The sequence below is a fragment of the Phoenix dactylifera genome, chromosome 2 (assembly GCF_009389715.1).
Source record: "Phoenix dactylifera cultivar Barhee BC4 chromosome 2, palm_55x_up_171113_PBpolish2nd_filt_p, whole genome shotgun sequence".
Taxonomy (NCBI): domain Eukaryota; kingdom Viridiplantae; phylum Streptophyta; class Magnoliopsida; order Arecales; family Arecaceae; genus Phoenix; species Phoenix dactylifera.
In genome coordinates this window covers 2,492,898-2,513,166 of record NC_052393.1, presented here as the reverse complement: position 1 = coordinate 2,513,166, position 20,269 = coordinate 2,492,898, and the positions used below count along the sequence as shown (strand labels likewise).

Here is a 20,269-nt window from a genome sequence, read left to right as displayed (position 1 = left end):
CTTGCTCTGTAATCATGCCACAGCAAGCTCGTATCCTACGGGCTTAGGGAAATCAGGAATACATACAGAGCATTGCACCCCTCCTCAGATCCATGAAAAATCCTCAGAGTATCCATATATATCTTGGCGATCGGCCATCATGCCAAATATCAAACTTCCCAAGCCCCCTAATATCATGCCATGGCCATCATGTGCCACAACTAACCATTGCTCTCTTGAATACCCTAGCGAGGCATCTACCTGATGATGTGCCTGGGGTTTTGAAAATATTGAGGAGCATTGCAGCTTTTGGCACATGCAAGATCCTCCACCACACCATGCCATGCTCACGCCCTGCAATGAGCCTACCTACGACTATATCCGCGGCAATCCTCCCCATGCGAACTATCAATACCCTCGTCGATGTCCAAACCAATGCTCCCACATATAAGTTGCCACAACCAAAATTCCACTACAAGCATTGCAGTCACAGTTTGGCCCACAGCCTTGGTGTCCTTCATCCTCTATCCACCACTGAGAATTCATCATCCACGCTGGACTCTCTTCCGCAGAACATCAAGCTGCTCGAAATCCTTACTTTGGCATCTGCCTCCATTCCTCTTCGATCTTCTGACCTCAAAACTGCTTGTCACTCCATTGACTCTTCCAATATTTAACTCTTGATTGCCCCAATCTGAGAGTGACCACTATATCTTCTGACCTTTTGTGGTCCTCCAACAGTCGACTTCAATTGAAAACTATATGGCTCCTAATTGCTTCAATCTGAGAGTGATCGCTACCTCTGCCGGAGCATCCACAGACCTTTAACCTTCAAATTTTACTTACAAACTGAGCGGAGCGGCACCCCATGGACTTTTGCACGCATGCAACTTATCAGACTTTACGATGCGCGAATACGGAAGAACACGCATGATTTTATACAATCAAATATGATCGCGCATCTCAAAGCAGCTCCAAAGTGCGACTAGATGGCTGTGCGTGCACGAAAGACCTAGATGGTCACGATAGACATTCAGCTCCATCTATCAAGGGCTGTTAAGTTAAGTTGATCCTCCTGATCAGTATTTTTTAAAAAATTAAAATATACTTGTCCCGAAAGCCATATACTTCTATATAGCTTATACTCTCTATGTTGCTTTCTTGGAGCAATAACAAGAATTACCCATCCACGACCGCTGCACCTGCACCACTTCAATGACTAATTATTTGGCTTGACATCCACAATCACCAGTTCGCACCACTTTAACATGCTTCGCAGTCACGATCGACAATTCAAATACCTGAAAGCCATCAATGCCTGTCGACGATACATTTTCACATGGCTTGTCGGTTGCCCCAGTAACCCACCCGCACCACTATTTTATCATGGTTGCATGCTTCCCTGTCGGACGACGGCACAAATACAGGACATCCGGTTGCATCAAGCATTTGTACCTTTCCCCTTTCTACGAACCTTTTTTGAAGGCCTTTCATAAATGAAACTAGAATATAGATTGTTCCCAAGCAATCAAGACAATCGGACAAGCAACAATGTCAAGAATCACAGATAGAATAAGTTTATGCGCTTTTTCACCGGTGACTCAAAACTACGAATACAACATGTTTTACGGGACATCATCAAAATAAAATGCCATATTCAGGGCTTCCATCCAGGATCTTGGTTGCACTTAAAATACAAGGGGGGCATCCAACGGTTAACTGCTGATCTCGAGCCCAGGGGCGTGCAGCGTCCCCATGAGCAGCAAAGGATTAAGTGATAACGCAAAGAATCTTGACTCTGGCTTCTCTGTAAGTTTGAAATCAGTGATCTGGTGATCTGGGTTCCTCTGGGCCATCCCCTGGGAGCCCAAAGATTCGGAGATTACGGTCCATAGAACCAACAGCCATGTATTTTGCATCCGCTCCAAACTTAACGCATGTCACTTTTCCTGGCCATGGAAGACAGCCGATAAAACGTGAGACCGAGCAAAACAATATATATCGATTGTTAAAATGATTGGCAAAATTTATGATAATAAAAAGCGTATAACGTATCTAGACCTGTGCCTGATAAATCAGCGAGTGTCTTAATCTGATTCCATTCCATCTTTACACTGGCAACTTGGTAGACCCTGCACCAATCCATTTGAAAATAAACCTGATCAATCACCAGAAAGAATTGGATAGAAAAGGCTTTTTGGCAAGCGTGCCCCAGACTCCCATGTTGTGGAAGCATCTGATCATCATCCCTTAAATGTAACATAATTCTGAGACAAATTATTCTGCAAAGGAATTTTCCTGAGAAGCATATACCTTGCATCCGAACCCGCAATTGCAAGATAGTTTCCACTATAGTCGAATTCCACTGCAAATAACAGCATACTTTCTATGCATTAGTAAAAATGCTTAAACTAATTAGCCCGGGAAGAACTAACATATAGACAAGAGTTCCACATACTACTAAGACAGGAATATGAACTCCAGAAATTTAGAATACCATTACAATAATTTTGTAAAATTTCTAGCTCAACAATAGTGCATATTTCATAAATCGAAGACAGCTCCAAAATGAACTTTACTCTAGCTTATTGGAATTAGAACTTTCAAGCAGATCTTACAAGAAGCAAGCATGGTCAGTGCAGATAAATTTATACAAAAGTTTCAGTTATGGAGTAACAGGACATGAACCATCTAGTTAACTATAAGTATGCTAGAAGTTTATTAGGTGAAGCGAAGATAATTAAAGACCTCATACGTGAGCATGATTGTAGAGGGAAAATGATCTGGGCCTATCCATAACAGTCACGTTATTGTGACGTCAAGATAATCCATGGTTTATTGTGTGAAAATGAAGCAATCAAAAGAATGAGTTTCCATTAAATTTTAGGACAACTATAAATAACAAGATGAGGCATGTGAGGGATTTTCATGACCATATCAGAGTTTTTTTTTTTTTTTTTGTTACCAGAGTTTGTCGGAGTATCCGAGTCATAGGGAGTAAAGGATCTGAAATTCCTCAGCTTCCGAAGATCCCACAGCTTAACACCATCAAGAGCTGCAGTCTACTCAATGACACAACACATAAGAACAAGGTGAATAAGTTGTCCATTGATGTTTCAGCATATGCAAAAGAACACACACCGCAAGGAAATAGCCATTTTCAGAAAACGACAAGGCAGTGACTGCTCCAACATGCCCATCAAATTTTGCAACATTTGACTGCAAATAACCATGTTTCCATTAACATAAGGCAAGGACTGCTTAAAAATTTTCAAGAATAGGAACAACATCAGCCAACAAAATATTGTGACTGCAAATGCTGTACGCTTCTACCTGAGATTTTACATCCCAAATTCTAACAAGAGCTTCAGAAGTTCCTGTTCCAAGGATTAGACCATCAGGGTGAAAGGCAGCTGAAGTGTAGCCCTCTTCTCCCGAAGCTTCACCCACCTGCATATGCATCTTATCAATTAGTTATCCTTGGGGTGTTTGCAAGATTGTTTACATGCATGAAGAGAGAGAACACACAGAGAGAGAGAACCTGAGAGAGGCATGATCCAGTAGCAAGATCATAGAAACACCAAGTGTTGTCCAAAGCAGCAGTCACAAAGTACTTATGAGTTGCATGGACTGTGACTGCTTGTACCTGGTTGAAAAGTCAATTTATAAATTAAAATCAGTGGTACGAAGTGTAACTAAAATAGCTTCACCAAGTAACATGCAGAAACAAAAACATCAAGAAAGCTACCATACAAATTCTTGAAACACTCCATGAATAGGATATGAGATAGAATATAGTGCAGCTATGGTGGTAACTAAGCATAAGTCCAGGGTGCACATTGTTTATCTTCCGCTAGTTCTCTTTCAACAGACTAACATTTATGATGAGATGAGTGCTGTGCCCAAAAATTGCTCAGCAAATTCTGTATAGTCATACCTCTAAAACTAAGCAAACTATCTTCGCACCCTTGTTCACGATCCTCCACTCAAACAGTATCTAGGGTTCCTTGAATAATGTGACATCCACACCGGGTAAATCTTTAATTCTTCCTCCTCTTATTAATACTACAGAATGTTCTTGTAAATTATGGTCAATGCCGGGTATTGTAAGAAGTGATTTTTAATCCAGCAGTTAATTGATCAGATCGTTGAATTATTTCTCCTAAAATTTGCTTCATTCTTATTTCTACAAACATCTTCTGGTGGGAGGTCGATACCGATTATGTGGCATAGCAATAAATAACTTGTATATCAATATCACATACATAGACATATGTTTCAACTGGTCTTTCACATTTTCAGACTTTTAGATGGTAAATAGAAATGTTTCTTTGAGAAAAAGAAATGCAGTAAATAGAGGGGAAATAGTGACTAGCGCCTAGGGAATGGAAGCAAAATGCCTCTACTTTGTGTGACCCTCTCTGAAAGATTGCAGATAATATTCCATGTGAGACTTGGTCTCACAAATTATCTTCAACACAAATCTTGCAGCAAGTTAGCACATGAAGATTCGATATTAACAAGACCATAGGGAATCATGTCAAGAGCAGTTTCAACCAAACAGTTAGCATAGCCATAGTAAAATACGAACAACTCAACATATAGGGACTACCATATTGCAATTTAAGTGTTTTTTTTTTCGTTGAGGACAAAAACGACGCGATTAATTCCTCATATCTATACAGAAACAGCATATAGTTATGATGGAAAATGATGATATAGAAGAAATCTTAATTTCAAAGATAAGCAACAAGCCATTAATCACCTATTTAATTATATAACTTTAGCTAATATGAACTTTTCAAATTATTGAAATGCCAGTCATGTTTAAAAAGTAAAGATTTCTTGCATGAAACGGGATTGTCATTTATCACCACTTTTATTAGGAAAAAGAACATACAACACCCAAATATTTTGCAACGAAACAAGTTTCTGGAACTGAGATACCTCTGCACTATGGTCCTTCAAGATATGTCGACAATTATAATTCCCATCTTCAGTCCCTTGCCAAACACGAACAGTCTGCAGCAGAATATAAAGCAGTTCAACTCAGAACTGACAATCTTCAGTGTTTACAAATCTTCTAAAATTATATGCAACATCATGTTTCCATTTTTTTGTGATATATCCCACGCTAGATGATGAACTTTGCAACTTTAAATAGTATTTTACAGTTTACTCTTTCTGAAGCACAGCTTATAGTTACATTATTCCATAAACATGGCCATTTTGGAATGTGCAGCATAAGTTACACATATTCTGTTTGTGAAATATACTCGAACAATAACGAAAATAGCGGTGGATTTTCGCCAGTATTTAGCTTTTGAAGTCTATAGAGGATCCAAAAACTAGATAATTAACCACACCAGTGTAGAGGACTTTCACTATGTGTATATATGTTTGGAAGCATGCCCATGCAACAGAACGTTATTGCCTTCTTAAACTGTTTGCATTATTGATTAGGAAATAGAAAGTTGAAGACAAGCACTACAAGAGAGAGATGATGACGACACCAGAGAAAGGCACACGAGAGAGGGGGCGGGGGATGGGGGATGAAGTGGACTGCAAAAGGCTTGAATCAACTAATGTAAAAGAAAGATTCCCTAAACAACAGAAGTGACCGGGGGCTGGTCCCAATGGTCACACAGCATTTCTTATAAAAAACAGATGTTCTGGTTTTGATTATTGAATGGTGACCCCCAAGCATTTAGACCTGAATAACTTTAGTGCTAGTGGATCTCATTCCCTTTCTTTAAAAAACAATATTGCTGTCAAAAATGGCCACCTGCACGCCTAGGCGCTTAATTTGGCCACGCCGCCAGGCCAAGACCACTTAAACCTTGCTGCTTTAAGGTTTTTTTTCTTCCTGTTTTTTCCTTGTTTAAACCTCCAGATGAAAAATGAAAGAGGGCAGTGAAGGCTACTATCAACCTTGTAGCAACTAGTGGACTTATCAACAACTACCAATAGGTCAATCAGCAGCCCCAAGTTGCAATGATGGATGTAGTGGCCAAGCACTAGCACCAAGTTTGTGTATATTTTTTCCTTTGTTCTTCCTTAGATCAATCCTCATCTTCTTCTCTTTCTAAATTTTCTTTCTCATTTTCTTCTACTCCTACACATTCTTCATCTCACCATTTTTTCCCTTTTCCCCTAATTTTTCCATTTTGTTCTGGTTGTTCCTTTTTTATGTTTGTTTGTTGTGGCCCATCCTGCTGCTACTGCTTCCAACCCTCCTCTTGCTTCTTGCTAGGTGTTGGCCATGTTCTGAGACCTGTTAGTTGTTGTAAGGGCAACAATGTTGTTGCCATTCTCTTTTTATGGATTCTGTTGTTTGAACTTTCTAAGTGTGAAAAATAGGTTTTATGATACCTATATTAGTGAAAACAGGATATATATATATATATATATATGATATATTTACAACCTTATTCTTACATGTGATTGAAGGTACTTCAAATAAAAGCTCGGAAGCAAAATTTGCCATCTTGGTACGGATCTCATACCAATACCATTCTATTAGAATGTTAATATACAGTACGGTACGAGATGGCGAGGCATACTAAGTGTCGGTACGATAAGAGACTGCATACTGGTTCAATACCAGTACGGTACATCCAGTACAAAATGATAATAAATAGGTACGACAAACCTTCCTTGGAAGACTTTCCTCCCTATGCAGCTGCTTAAGCACCTAAGTGATTGCCTAGGTCATATAGGGGTCCACCACTTGACCTCACCTAGGCAATTTGACAACCTTTAAAAAAAATAAACGACTCAACCCAATGTTATTTGACCTACCTAGGTTGAGACATCGGACTTGTCACCTAGGTCCAATATTGAAAGTGGGGAAAGCCTGCTTGAACCGTCAAACAAATTTGTTTAGGCATGCAGACCGCTCAATGTTGAATCCCTCACCTAAACCACACAGGTTAAAGTATTGAAAAAAAAAGGGGAAGATACACATCTCTAGTTCAATCCCTAAGTCCTAAAATGTTGACCCTTTCTCTTTGATTTGCACTTTAATCTCATCTATGTCCCTTATCTAACACCAACGCAGCTGCTGCTTTTGTCACTGTTTCTAGGATAAGGCTGAAATGCCCAATTTCCTCTATGTCCCCGTCTCACTTCCCTCTATCCATCTTGACCACCCAAAGAGAGGTTATCGGTCAATAGGAAGAATAGTCCTGCCACACAGCCTTAGACATTTTTTAGGTCTTCACCAACTGCTATCAGCCATTAACAATGAGGATGCGGGTAGACCCCCTAGTTGTCAACCTAAAACAAGAAATTGAGGCGAACTCTATTTTTTTTTGGAGAAAGGCAATCTCTGGTCTGGGGGAAGGAGGTAGATATGATTTTAAGTTGCCTTATAGAGTCACATTCTTCTCTTAAGTCTTCGTCCACTACTAGTTAGCTACCTGCATGAAGGAGGTAGGTAGGTAGGTAGGTAGCTCCACTGGTTGTTGACCACTGATGTCTAGATGGGTAGTTCGCTAGCTGCAGACTTGTGGTGAGAAGTCAAGATGGTCTATTTTTTGGGGGGAAGGTGATTTCTATTTGTGGGAGGAAAAGAGAAATACAAGGTTCTACACTGTTTGGCTAATTGCAATTGAACCCTAATCCATGACCTAGCTACCAAACCAAGTTGGCATCCAAGTCAGGTTTCATACCCCTACTATAGCCACCTCTCTGAAGCAAAGGAGCTTGCCATCTAATTGGCTGGGGGCAATAACCAGTTGGAGGGCGACTATGAGAACCACCCACCATACATAAGAATATATTCCGCCAACCAAACAAGCAAAAGCAGAAAGACCACATATATCACCTCTGAAAATCACCAACATTCCCACCTACCAGCCCCTCATTGCAACATGCCCACCCACAAGAACATGCATTCAGGCACACAAATACACACTGATTTTTTTTTAAAAAAAAACTGCCAATACTGCTATCCTTTTTCAATTTTCTGCTTCATAGTCTAGGCCATATAACCATTCTAGTTTGTTGGATGAACATGTCCCACCATCATTTTGTTGATAATTTCAGGATGTTAATTCTCAGCCTAAAAAGTGCTATATGAATTTCATATGGTGACAATAATGCCTTGATGTTTTAATATGCATATACATATGTATGTATATTCATACATACATAGGTGTATATATATATATATATATATATATATATATATATATATATATATATATATATATAAACCATCCAATTCCATCAACAGAAGGAGGGAACAAACTAGAATGATAGTTTGTGCCCAATGTTCTAAAAACAGCTTCTTGAGGACCCACCTGACATTCTGTATCATGTTTCCATGTGGAGGATGAGATCAATTTATGAATCAATTTTGATATCGCTCGATATTTTCGTTGACTTGCCACATCTTTCCTTGGGTTATAACCACGTTTCTAGGATTCTCCTTATATTTATTACTTTTCAGAATTTATTATTATTGGGCCACCTTAACCTCTATGCGCCTACCTAAACCAAAGCACCCCCTCCATCCATTATTGCTGCAATATTTATGAAAGGTACACACAATGATAGGAAAGGGACTATATAATGATAAAGGGGAATATACAGTGAAGGGAAATCAACAATAAACCAATTCTTTCAGTTATGAGAAGACATATAATGGAGCAATGTTGATTGTAACAAGTAAAGAACTAAACTTAATCAATGCAAATTAATGTAGCATAAGTGCTTGAGGAGAAATAAGTCATTAAAATAAAATTGATTTCAACACTGCTATTTTTTTGCATTGTTGGCAGTTTGTTTAAGCCAGGTTTGAAATCATGCATTAAAGCGAGGATTTAATTTAATACAAAAATGTGACAATCTATCAATGACGTTTCACATGAATGACACCAGCTTGCATACTTAAAATGCCAAAGGTTTGCCTTAAAATGCTCATCATAGATAAGATGAAGTCATGTAAGCTCTGTAATCATGATTCTGTGATAATGCTGAGATTTAGCTTATTCCCTCATAAAGAAGATGTTAGTATAAAACCCCTATTTTTGTTATCTCACTTGCAGAAAAAATAAGCTAGTCACTGAGGTTTGTATTAATATAAACGCCAACATGAAGGACAAAATTCCTTGAATCGCAGCCCATATTTAAGAAACTAATTTTATATTTAAGCTCTCCAAAAATAGCCATGAAGCAGAGTAATTTCCTATAGACAACAAATGAGAATCCTTCAGCAAGCTAATGAAATATGAAACCGAATCAGTAACATATAGGGTAACAGATGCTTAGGTAATCAACAACAATAACAACAACAACAAGATGCTTAGCTGACGACTAACCTTATCTCCCGATCCAGAAATAAAAAGCTCATCTCGAGGTACAAATTTCACACTGGTAACCTAAAATTTCAGTTAAAATACCAATGATATTAGAAGGATTAAAAAAATCGAAGAAAATAAAGAAAGATCGCTGTAATAGATACAGGAGGATGAAAGATGAAAGCAAAAACCTTCTTTGAGTGGCCAGTGAGTGTACATATGATCTGACCTGCTGACCTATCAAAAACTACTGCATTTGTATCAATCCCTCCAGTTGCAATTATATCCTGTTAATCATTTAGGAAAATGCTTCAAATGAGACATGCAGACTTCTCAAATTCCAATCACAAAATGTACGTAATATTTTTTTTCAAAATGGCAGCTATATTCATAAAACTATGCACAAAAATTTTTACATCCAACAAAATGAAATGGAAAAACCATTATTCTGTGAAGTTTCATATTTCTTTTAATGTTCACCGAACACTGTGTATGGAATATATAGATAATATGCATAGGTGACATCTCAATACATATATGCATGATATGCATAGGTAAAATCTCAATACATTTCTGCCCAATTAAAATATTAAAAAAGAAAATTTAAGCATGCAATTTATATTTCTCAGTGGTACACAAACATATATATGTATATTTAATACATTATATATATACATATATACACGCATACACACACATACATATATAATAAGGAAAATAACAAACAATAAACCTAGTCATCTCGTGTCCTTGCACTATTCATGCATATTCTGAGATTCAATAAACATTAGCAATGTGAAAGTAATAACATGAATTTTCAAAAAAATATGATTTCTCTTCCAAAGGAAATAACAAACTACATAACCACCAAGCTTTATCATACATATGTGATGCTGGTCGTTATTCTAAAGACTTCCTAAAAACAACATGGTATCTGTCTACAAAGTATCTGTCAGATTATGCAGAATAGCTCTGGCCACTTCAAAGCAGCACCGCAAAAAACATAAGCCGAGCCAAGTACTAAGGAGCTCACCTGTGCTTATTATTATAAAAGGACTATTGGGCCCAAGCTGAGCTTTGGCAACATCTGTTCAAGCTTCGCTCATCTGTTAACTGAACAAGCTTGTCATCTGTGAGTCAAGCTCTCAATGATTTTGAGCTTGGCTCATTTCCTTACCGAACAAGCTAGATCAATCCATGCAATTGAGCAAAGCTTGAGCTACTCATGAACAGCTCCGATCATTTTAAGCCCAAATGCAAACTTGTGGATCTTATCCCAAAAAAAAAAGCTTTTTAGACTAGAGGACAAGTCCAAAAAGTGAAAACCCTTTCCTCATGTCAGATAATTGCCGTATCAGGTCACATAATGTTTCACCTTTTCATCCACATGGCTATGCACAATCCTTTCCCCATGCACAAGAAGTCTGTTACCATGCATGGGTGTGTGCAGAAACATAGTACATGCATACATTGTTCACACAAGGACACACAAAAGCATGATAATAGGTCAGAGAACAGAAAATTATTAATGTGTACCTTTGAAGGATGGATATCGACAGATACAATGCCTGGCTTGTTAGTCTTGTGAAGGGGATGGCTAGAGATTTGTGTGTATCTCTCCAGCGCATCAATGGGTGCCAATGTTGGTGAAATCTAGCAAACACAAGATATGGATCAAATTGTAGCAATTAAGAAGCAACTGTAAAAAGTCACACCCTTGATATACAACAACTCCCTCTCTCCCTCTCTCCCTCATCCAGTATATTAATATACAATCACTCTCTCTCTCTCTCTCCCCCTCTCATCCAGCAATATTAATATACAACCACTCCCTTGCTCCCTCCTTCCCTTGGGATCCCCCCCCCCCACCCCCAATCCATGTGCATGTGTGTGCTCATATCTTTGTGCTCCATTTCTATCAATAAAGTTTGGTTCCAGCCATTTCTTCTACAAATCAAGATGCCATAATGTTGGCTAATAATGATGAAAAAGAGAGCTGCTAGAGTTGCATAGCAAAAGAATAACTACCTGCCGCTTCTTCCGCTGTCCTGAAAGCATAGCATTACACTCTGTAAGTTCTGCAATCATAGCAGGATTTATACCTGGACGAATTCTCTTCCCATCAGGGCCTAACTCCTCTTCTGCAGCTACAAGTACAATAAAGCAAATTCTTAAGATATGGAACCAATTCCTGCTGTACCACCAAAGCTCAATTACAACACAGCAAATAACAGAAACCTCTTTTCCCATTGCTGACAATATTGTTTGCATTAGCAGCAGATGCTATAGATGACGGAATCTGTCTTTCAGCCTGAGCCAAGAGAATTCTGGCCTCATCCCTTTCCTTCTTTAGTCTTGCTATAACACGGCATGCAGCATCGTGCTGGAAAATAAATGCAAAGGAAGAAATTGAAGTGACTCATGATAATAAAAGATTTCTTAAAGATTGCACAGACCAAACTAGAGAACACAAAAAAGACTTCAAACTAAAGTAGATATACTATATCAAAGATAAAGGCAAAACTAAATGTCATTTGCCTCTAACATCAACTGCTACCAAGCAGAATAGAACATAGAAGGGCTATATTCAGTGCCAGAATATGCCGCTAATCACAAAAACAAAATAATGCAATTAATTAATACCTGGTATAGGGCATGACTTAGCTCTTGCCTTGCTGTATGCAACTGCTGTTCCAGAGCAAAATTGGAGAGCATCAAAGCATCCCACTCCTGCCATCCATAGATGGAAATAAGGGTTGAGAAAATTATAGAGTTAAATCTAGACAACTGGTAGCTAAATTAGCATCAGCAGACCAAAAGTTAAAATTGTTTAAAAGCATATAACCTTACATAAGCAAAATGAAGATCCAAAGATACAGATATTATGGTGAACAAACAATATGGATTATCACAGCCATAACACTTACCGAACATGATTACCTGATCAGTAGTTTCAATATCTAAAGCAAGCTTTCAGAAAAATTAAAAGGCAGAATTGTCCTTGATCTTTCAGGTTCCAGAATATCAGGAAAAAAATTCATTAGTGATCTTCCATGTTTCAATTGCCATTGGAGCATACAGAAAAAATACATTCTAAACTCAAGCTAGGTTGAAGATCATATCCTCTTCATTCTTCTTGGAAAGCCATTTTTCAATTAATAATATGTTATCACATCAAAAGTGGTAAATACATTGTCCTTGTGGAAGAAAAAGCAGAAATTAGAAAGAAGGAAGAAATAAAAAAGTAGAACCGCATTATGAGAAACTATGTGCTCAACTACATAAGAAGGTTGCCTTTTAAATCCCTCAACCCAAAAGGCCAATATTCCAAATCATATAGTGTGGCATACTATTTACATCCAGCCAGAAATTGTCAAAATTTAAGTGATCTCTCATGCAAATATCAAATATCCCACCATATCATGGTTTACACATACCTCTGTATGTTAATCACAATGCTCTTTTGAGTAGGTGTCCAGTCTTCCACATTATAAGGTGGAAAGATAATGGCATAATAAATTCCATATCAAGTTACTATGAGACCAAAAATAAGATTCAATGTCTCCATATTGGAGCCTTGCTGTTGCTTGTAATGTTCCGATTCCTTTCAGTAGGGTCACACTCCTTAATAATATCTTCCAAAGTCTATGCATCCAAACAAAATCATGAATTCCAAACCTTCTTGGTCTAAAGAACACTAACTTGCAGTTTCTCGGTTGGTATTGAATCTATTGATCATAGACCCGGTTTTAATTATATATAAATATGAATAGCACAGGATGTTGTTCTCATTTTGTGATAAGACTAGCTATGGTTTAAGGCCAAAAGTCAGTTGAGAACATTGTTGGCTTATTCCACCATTTAGCATTACTCACATGGAGATGCAATATGCTCATCTTGTTTAAGGTTGTAAAAAATAAAATAAAATAAAATAAAATAAAATCTGCTTCAGTCTCTCATCCTCAATGAGCCATTGAACTTATCACATAAAACCATGCTGCATAGGGAGGTTGCAAAAAGCTATATGAGCTATTATGTGGCAAAACATTCATTAACCAAAGATGTATTCCTTAAGTCTGCATTTTGTTGTTGCCTAAAGAGAGGTTAAATGGAACAAAAGGTGGAAAGGCTTCTTTAACCCTTCTATTCCACTTTAACCCACAAAACGCTAGAACAGCTACCAATTTATTGAGGACAAAATAGATAATTTAAAAACTTGACAGCTACTTTTCCACTTAACTTGGAGTAAATTATTCCACGCTACAGCTTGGAATAGTTAATTCTGAAGTAAAGAGGGTTAGGAGGAATAACCTTTTTCCTCTAGATTGACTTGTTACACAAAATACAGCCTAAAAGCATTAGCACCCCATGTCATGGTTATAGCAGAAATAACTCTTTACTTTCTATTTGTAAATTCAAAAAAAAAAAAGAAAAATATATGGAAATGTCAAAATAAGACAAGCACATCCTACCTACAAATGCTGTATAACCACAATAGCAGCCTGCACTCACGTAAGCATTGATCTACATGAGGCAAGATGAGCTTCATATGTTTAGAATGGTTTCATTGTGAACGCATATATGCACAATGCTTGCAAGGCAACCGCTGCACATGAAAATGGCTAACATTCGTATGCTGATAGAGATCACACATTTTTTTGGGATGATAATTCAGCCTTTAAATTCGAGTGAAACGAGCCTTTGTTTTCCAGAGTTAGCTTGAATTGTTTTCTGCCAACTTTGATAAGTTTTATTCAATGCCTAGTTACAAGACAAATAGTGTAATTCCAGGAGAAGCCAAAACATACTTTAACAAAGGAGGCAGACGAGGAGGAGGACTTCAAATCTTGCTCCTGACATTAACCACACCCAGGTCCCAACTAGCCCATGCAACCAAACTTTCAAAAAATAATAATTGTTAATTTCTCAGCTTCTAAATTTCCTAATGCCAGCTACATCCACTTTATGTAATTGCTATTGATTCCATAATCCCCAATTATTTCCTAAAGTTGACTTCATATGAAAAGGATTAAAGGGAATAAGGGAAAAAATGAAGCATCTTAGAGGCCAGTACAAAGGGAGATCTTCAATGGCCACCAAAATGTAAAACCTCCCAAAAAAGATCAAAATATAACTGATAAATATCTCAGAATTAGTTTTATGTAGTTTTCTAGAAAGGCATCCTTAAGAACTCGGAGAGTATGAAGCAAAAGGATCCTACTTCTGTTTTACTCAACCTTGAGTAAAGTTTTTTAGGTCAGACAGTACTCTACGCCAACTCTTAACTTATTTTTTGAGATGTCATCTTTACCAATCCACTAAGATATAACCGCAACCTATTTTATTTTGAATCTGTGACCTAATCTTAGAATCAACCTTAACAAAAGCACCTGGCTTGGGCTTAGTGCAGGCAAGAGTCATATGGCTATTGGAGTAAATTTGCAGATGTGAATAGTACATCACCTTCTAATTATTTGGTTTTCTTGTTGATGTTACAGAAGCCACAGGTGCATCGGGATCCCATCTTGGAGCATTTTGATAAAAGAAAAAACTAGCAGGGTGTAAGAGTCCACTGCCCTCTTCTAAAAGTAAGATAAGAGTAACCATTTTCTTGATTCTCCAAAATTGTACTTTCTTTCTGTTCATAACCATGAAAACCATTAATTTCAAGCTAGAGCGGATATATAGTAATTTCCATGGATTAACGGAATAAAGTCACAATAGAAAGAAAGAGGGATTGGTACTTGGAATGGTGTTTGGAATTCAAAGAATAAGAACAAGACTTTTGCTAGGTAAATAATTAGAAGAATAGATGATGATGAGGTAAGATTTTAGAAGAGTCGCTACTATAAATTGGTATTATCTCGGTATGAATTTTTGGATGGGTATAGAAAGTTTGAAACCTTTACTATTTTTGGAGCCTGTTTTGAGCATGTGTTAAGGTTTACTACAGGTAGGCAGAATTATATGATATTGCAGATTGGTAGATGGTGGCATCATTATCTTAGGTGCCTTTGGCAAGAGAATTCTGGTGTGAAGCAAATGGTGGGGAGGTGTGGAGCCATGTTAAATAATAACTTTGTAGGGAAGGAACACAGCTCTTGACCCTGCTTGCATGGCCAAGAAAATAAATGGATGTTCCAACTACTAAGACTGGATTTAGAGGCTAAATGGGCTTTGGATGCTAGTTCCTTATTTCAATCCTTCAAGCACAAAAGATGCAGTAACCAGATGAAGAAGTGGCATCAACCGGTTTGACTTAATCAAGGCATTTACTTGAAGCACTGAGCTTTTGATAATCACCATAATAGCAAATAAAGGGATTGAAGTGGAGAAATGCTCTCTCTATGCAGCTTAATTTATAAATTCAATAGTCACCTACTATTTCACTGCAAATTAATTAGCAGAATGAAGATGTGATTGATGTAGATTGTGCATGACACAACGCGCCTAGTCATTCTCTAAAAGATGGCTCATTGGACCTTGAACATTATAGGTTTCTCCTATGTTAATCATTACTTCCAAATTGAAATCTCAGTAACATGCAAAAATAATACTGCTTCTTGATTGATTAGAATTCAGATAGCAATGTCTTCCAAAAGAGCAACACTGTAATTTGTTGTGTTTCAGTGTTTCATGCATTGTTGATGGGAAAAGTATTCCTCTCCAAACTTTACCTCTTACTCAAATTTAATGTTATATTATTTGCTTTTCCAGAAAGATGGCATAAATTAATGATTGTAATGCTTAATTAACACCAGAAACATTAAAAAAAAGGTTCATACTATCTGTTATAGCACAATTTAACCTCTTTTTCTGGGTAAACCAGTATAATTTAACTTTTACATGCATTGCTCCATTACACCTTCCTATATCTAGTGGAATGACCAAAACCTCATTGATTGCATCTTATTTGCGTTCCATATGCTGTAAGGGCATTACATAGTTCAATATCTATATCATTGAATAAGTGATGTGACACATCCATGTGGATAAACTTAAACAATGTATTTAGAGTATGTTACAGAAAGCCCGACATCCAGATCAAATCATCGGAATAAATAACTTCTAGGGTGAATATGCCTTTATCATTTTATATATGTTTAAGTAAAATAAATAAATAAGATTGAGGTATAAATCGATGGGCCTTTTTTTTACTTTAACTGTGAAGGAAAACACAAACAACTCAGGCATCTAAATGTTCAAATGATTTTAGTACATCTGTTAAAAATTGCAATTCTACTAAATGTAACCTTGTAGGCTAAAATGTTGGCATTTTTTTACTTGCATGCTTAGGGCTAGAATTAAAACAATTTTAGCTAACAAAAAGAGCATGACTATTGATAATGCTCTCCCATCCATCACTGAGAAGTAACTTAGGTTTGCTGAGCAAGTGAAACATGTTCTCCACTGCATGGCTCGCGATGAAACATGCAGTCTTCAAGATCTGCTTCTGGATATAATCATTTCTAGGGCTATCTTTCGAGACCTTTAAATTTAAAATCATGATTTTAATCCTCTTTCCCCATCTAAAGAATTTGAATTTTGAGAGTTGTGACCTTCTAGGAGAAGTTTGGTTGTTGAAAAAGAAGAAGAAGAAGAAGAAGCAGATTACAAAACAGAAAAGCATAAGATGGTAACAATAGAGAAATATGGCATCACGACCTTAGGGCTTGTCTAAATTACAGTATCCTACCAGAATTTGACATTATGTAACTGCAATTTGTAACTTTAGAAAGCATGTCAAATTATAATTATCATGATTTAGAAGCACACCCAAGCTTACCCTAATGACACAATAAACTGCCATATGGCATGAACTCCGAACAAAATTTGGAAGACACTACCACATTTTATCATAAAATTTCAATTTACGATCTTAGGGCTTATCTAAATTGCAGTAATACCACCAAAATTTGATATTATGCAACCACAATTTGTAATTTTAGAAAGCATGCCAAATTATACATATCACGATTTAGTAGCACACAAGCTCCCTAAATGACCTGATGAACTGCCATATTGGCATCAACTCCAAATACAAATTCAAATCCATCAAAATATCACACTCAAGCTCAAGAAGAAAAATTTGTGTCTAAGATATGAAGTCTTCTTTTGGAAGCAGAAAATAAATTCATCAACAAACTCCAAATTATCACAGCGAGAATTTCTTAGTATTTAGTAGGAATAAAATTTTTTTATAAAAAATACTATCCTTTTAAAACATGATGACAAGAACTGGTCATATCAAAATCAGAGAGTTTAAGACGCCTACATTTTGGAACATTCCAAGCAGCCCAGGGATGCTTGCAGCCTGCAAGGGTCTAGGCTTCACCACCTGCAAAGAAAAGATACATTATGATATCATCCTAAAGTATTAGCAGTGCAAGAGGAAGACTTTAGTAATCACTGTTAGTGCATATTAGGCACCCGAATCATTGTTATTGTACCAGAATATATTCTGGATAATTAACGGAACACTTTTGCATTCAGTTCTAGGTCTCACAGGTCCCCTTCTATAATATGATAACACATACCAACATCCACTCCTATTTTCCAACTTAAATCTTTTCTTCTCAATTTACTATGCATTAACTGTCACGTTATCATTGTACATTATGCTAGAACTTTATGTGACTATTTTATTTTAGCATGACTTGCCAAACACAATCATAGAGTCAGCTGAGACAACCTGTATCAATCTAAATTCAGGCTGATCTAAAGGAAAGGTCAGCTAGGTGCAAAGTTGATATCCAAATATGTATTTCTTTACCATAACTCATGCAAGTTTGTGCTTAAGAACAAATCTCTGTCAGAGGTGCACAACAAAGTTCAGCCCTTCTTAACTCCTGTTCATTTTCCTAATGAAACCTAATAGAAAGTTTGGGCTTCTCTTGCAAACCAAAATTTGACAGCATGCTTGAATCAAAAAGAATCAAGGTCAAGAGTAAGCAAATCTAGATCTGAGTATTCAAACATATCTGGGATCGACAGTCACGTGCCAACTTCTACAAAAAAAAAAATAATACATAACTTCAATTCACTGACACCCAAACAAAAACTATATTACATGACAGCATCAATAACAAAGAAAATGGATAGACTATTGGAAAGTGTAAGTTTGTTTTGAACCCAATCATCTGTTATGGTGATGCAAGAAAACATGCAAAGTAATGTAATGTCTCTATAATTTAGGGGTTCCATTGACGGAAACCTACAGTTGGGTTACAAATAAGTCTTTCAAAATCACAATCTTTTAAAACTGCCACCAAGATGGTGAAAAACCGGTTATCCAGACAAATCCACATAAAGAAAAGATGGTAACCGTGTTTGTTAGAATGGAGGTAGAACGATGGTCAGAGCCAATTAACCGTTTTGCATGTAGCCTTTTACCCAAGGGAACGCCTAATAATACCCAAGGTTTTAGTCTTTTTGTTTTTTCTTCTTTTAAGCGCGCTGATAGTGACTAAATTAAGAAGCATCGATAACGAGATTAACCTTGTTCGTCTTCACGGGCAAGATATCATCCATCGTGAGCTCCTCCTTTGTAACAGGGCACTTCCCATAATCCTAAACAAAAATTACCAAACAACAATTCCAAAAGGATAAAAAGAAACAAATCGCATCAATTAGACTAAAATCAAACCAAAATACCTAGAAAGGAAAAAAAATATAGAACCAAGAAAGGCATCAGATTCAAGATCGAAACTATTACCGCAATGTAGCGCTCGATCAGCCGGCGCTCGAACAGAAGCCCGGATTTCTTCGATAGCACCGGTTCCTCCGGCACTTCTCCGGAGACTGCAGAAGAGAGAAGAAGGGTCAGTTCACGAGAAAAATGGGAGGAAGCAAGACGAATAAACGCTAGGGTTTTGGGTGGCGGAGAGACTGGGGGGGATGAGAGCGTACTCGCACAGATCATGGCGGCGCCGAGCTAGGGTTTCGGCTTCGCCGGGGCCCGTTAGGAGGAGGAGGAGGAGGAGGAGGACGGTAGGGTTTTGGGAGCGCCGGGGAGGGGAGAGGGAGAGGCGCAAGAAGTGGGAGGTGTAGGGTTTGATTTATTATAAAACGGAGCTCCGGGTTTCGTTGGCCTGGGTTCCGAATTCTGATGCAAACCCGGCTGTAAATGTAATTTTCACATGGAGTCGCTGTTTCATTTGGATTCGACGGTGGCTTTGCAAGGATTTCAAGCTTACAAATAAAAAATCCTACTAACATAGTACTGCTGGCAAATTAAGTTACCAAGGAGGGGGGGAAAGCATAAATACATACACAAAAACATACACCACGTACATACTGATAAGGGGCAAAATGGATCGTCCTGCTCACAACGAAGGGACCACTCAATTTCGGCCAAATGGACCCCCTGAATATCGGCCCCCGCCAAGAGCCAATCCAAGCCCAGACTCTGCCGAAGGTACAGTTGACCCCGGCCAAATTTCTCCATTGTCGCGGCCCACAGTAACCCTCGGGACGCCCCGACCAAGCTCGGGGCGCCTCCTGTATTCGCCAACCAAGCTCGGGGCGCCTCTTGTATTCGTCGACTCGCCCCGACTAAGCTCGAGGCACCTCCTATATTCGCCGACTCATCCCGATCGAGCTCAGGGTGCCCTTTCCAATAATACGCCCCAACCCTTAAGCTCGGGGCGCCCTATCGAGCACACCTCGAAACCCGAGATGCCAAGCTAGTCTCCACACCTGTCAAGCCGATCTCGCCAAATGCGTGATGCGACCTCTTGACGAGCTCGGCTTTGCCAACGGCCACACCTATGTGCGTGCTCACGCCCTCCTATATAGTCGTACATTGCGATGCCACCACGTCATACTTCGCTTGCTAGCCCACGACAGTCGAGGATAGCACCGTACTACTCCAGCCATACCCTGCTACGACTGTCGACGCCTTACTCCTCATAGGGACGAACCACACCATGCGCCACAAGCAAGCTCTGGTTGCACGCTATCCCCACTCATGATGGGAACGGGCC

The 20,269-nt window shown here is 38.2% G+C and overlaps 1 protein-coding gene across 2 annotated transcripts; it reads right to left on the bottom strand.

The window, feature by feature from the left end:
- Window positions 1–1,523: 1,523 nt before the first annotated feature.
- Window positions 1,524–19,347, bottom strand: LOC103715421 (pre-mRNA-processing factor 19-like). 2 transcript variants are annotated; one of them, XM_008803029.4, is made up of 18 exons: window positions 19,194–19,347; window positions 19,000–19,085; window positions 18,783–18,854; window positions 17,560–17,622; window positions 11,928–12,014; window positions 11,523–11,667; window positions 11,313–11,431; window positions 10,821–10,937; window positions 9,476–9,571; window positions 9,306–9,365; window positions 4,927–5,001; window positions 3,521–3,625; window positions 3,313–3,429; window positions 3,121–3,198; window positions 2,945–3,041; window positions 2,293–2,344; window positions 2,041–2,111; window positions 1,524–1,928 (listed from the first exon to the last, which is right to left on the bottom strand). In XM_008803029.4, exons 1-18 carry the CDS (start codon window positions 19,204–19,206, stop codon window positions 1,801–1,803), a joined length of 1,581 nt encoding a protein of 526 aa, XP_008801251.1. In that variant the 5' UTR covers window positions 19,207–19,347; the 3' UTR covers window positions 1,524–1,800. The 2 variants fall into 2 exon arrangements, with proteins under 2 accessions (XP_008801251.1, XP_038973040.1); XM_039117112.1 differs by having other exon boundaries at window positions 11,313–11,425.
- Between the last annotated feature and the right edge of the window lie 922 nt (window positions 19,348–20,269).

What these genes read in the sequence shown, in the direction of transcription:
- LOC103715421 (XM_008803029.4), bottom strand. An exon ending in TGATCGAGCGCTACATTGCG is followed by an intron (nt 18,855 to 18,999) that starts GTAATAGTTTCG and finishes ATTTTTGTTTAG; the next exon opens with GATTATGGGAAGTGCCCTGT. An exon ending in TTTGGGATGTAAAATCTCAG is followed by an intron (nt 3,199 to 3,312) that starts GTAGAAGCGTAC and finishes GGTTATTTGCAG; the next exon opens with TCAAATGTTGCAAAATTTGA.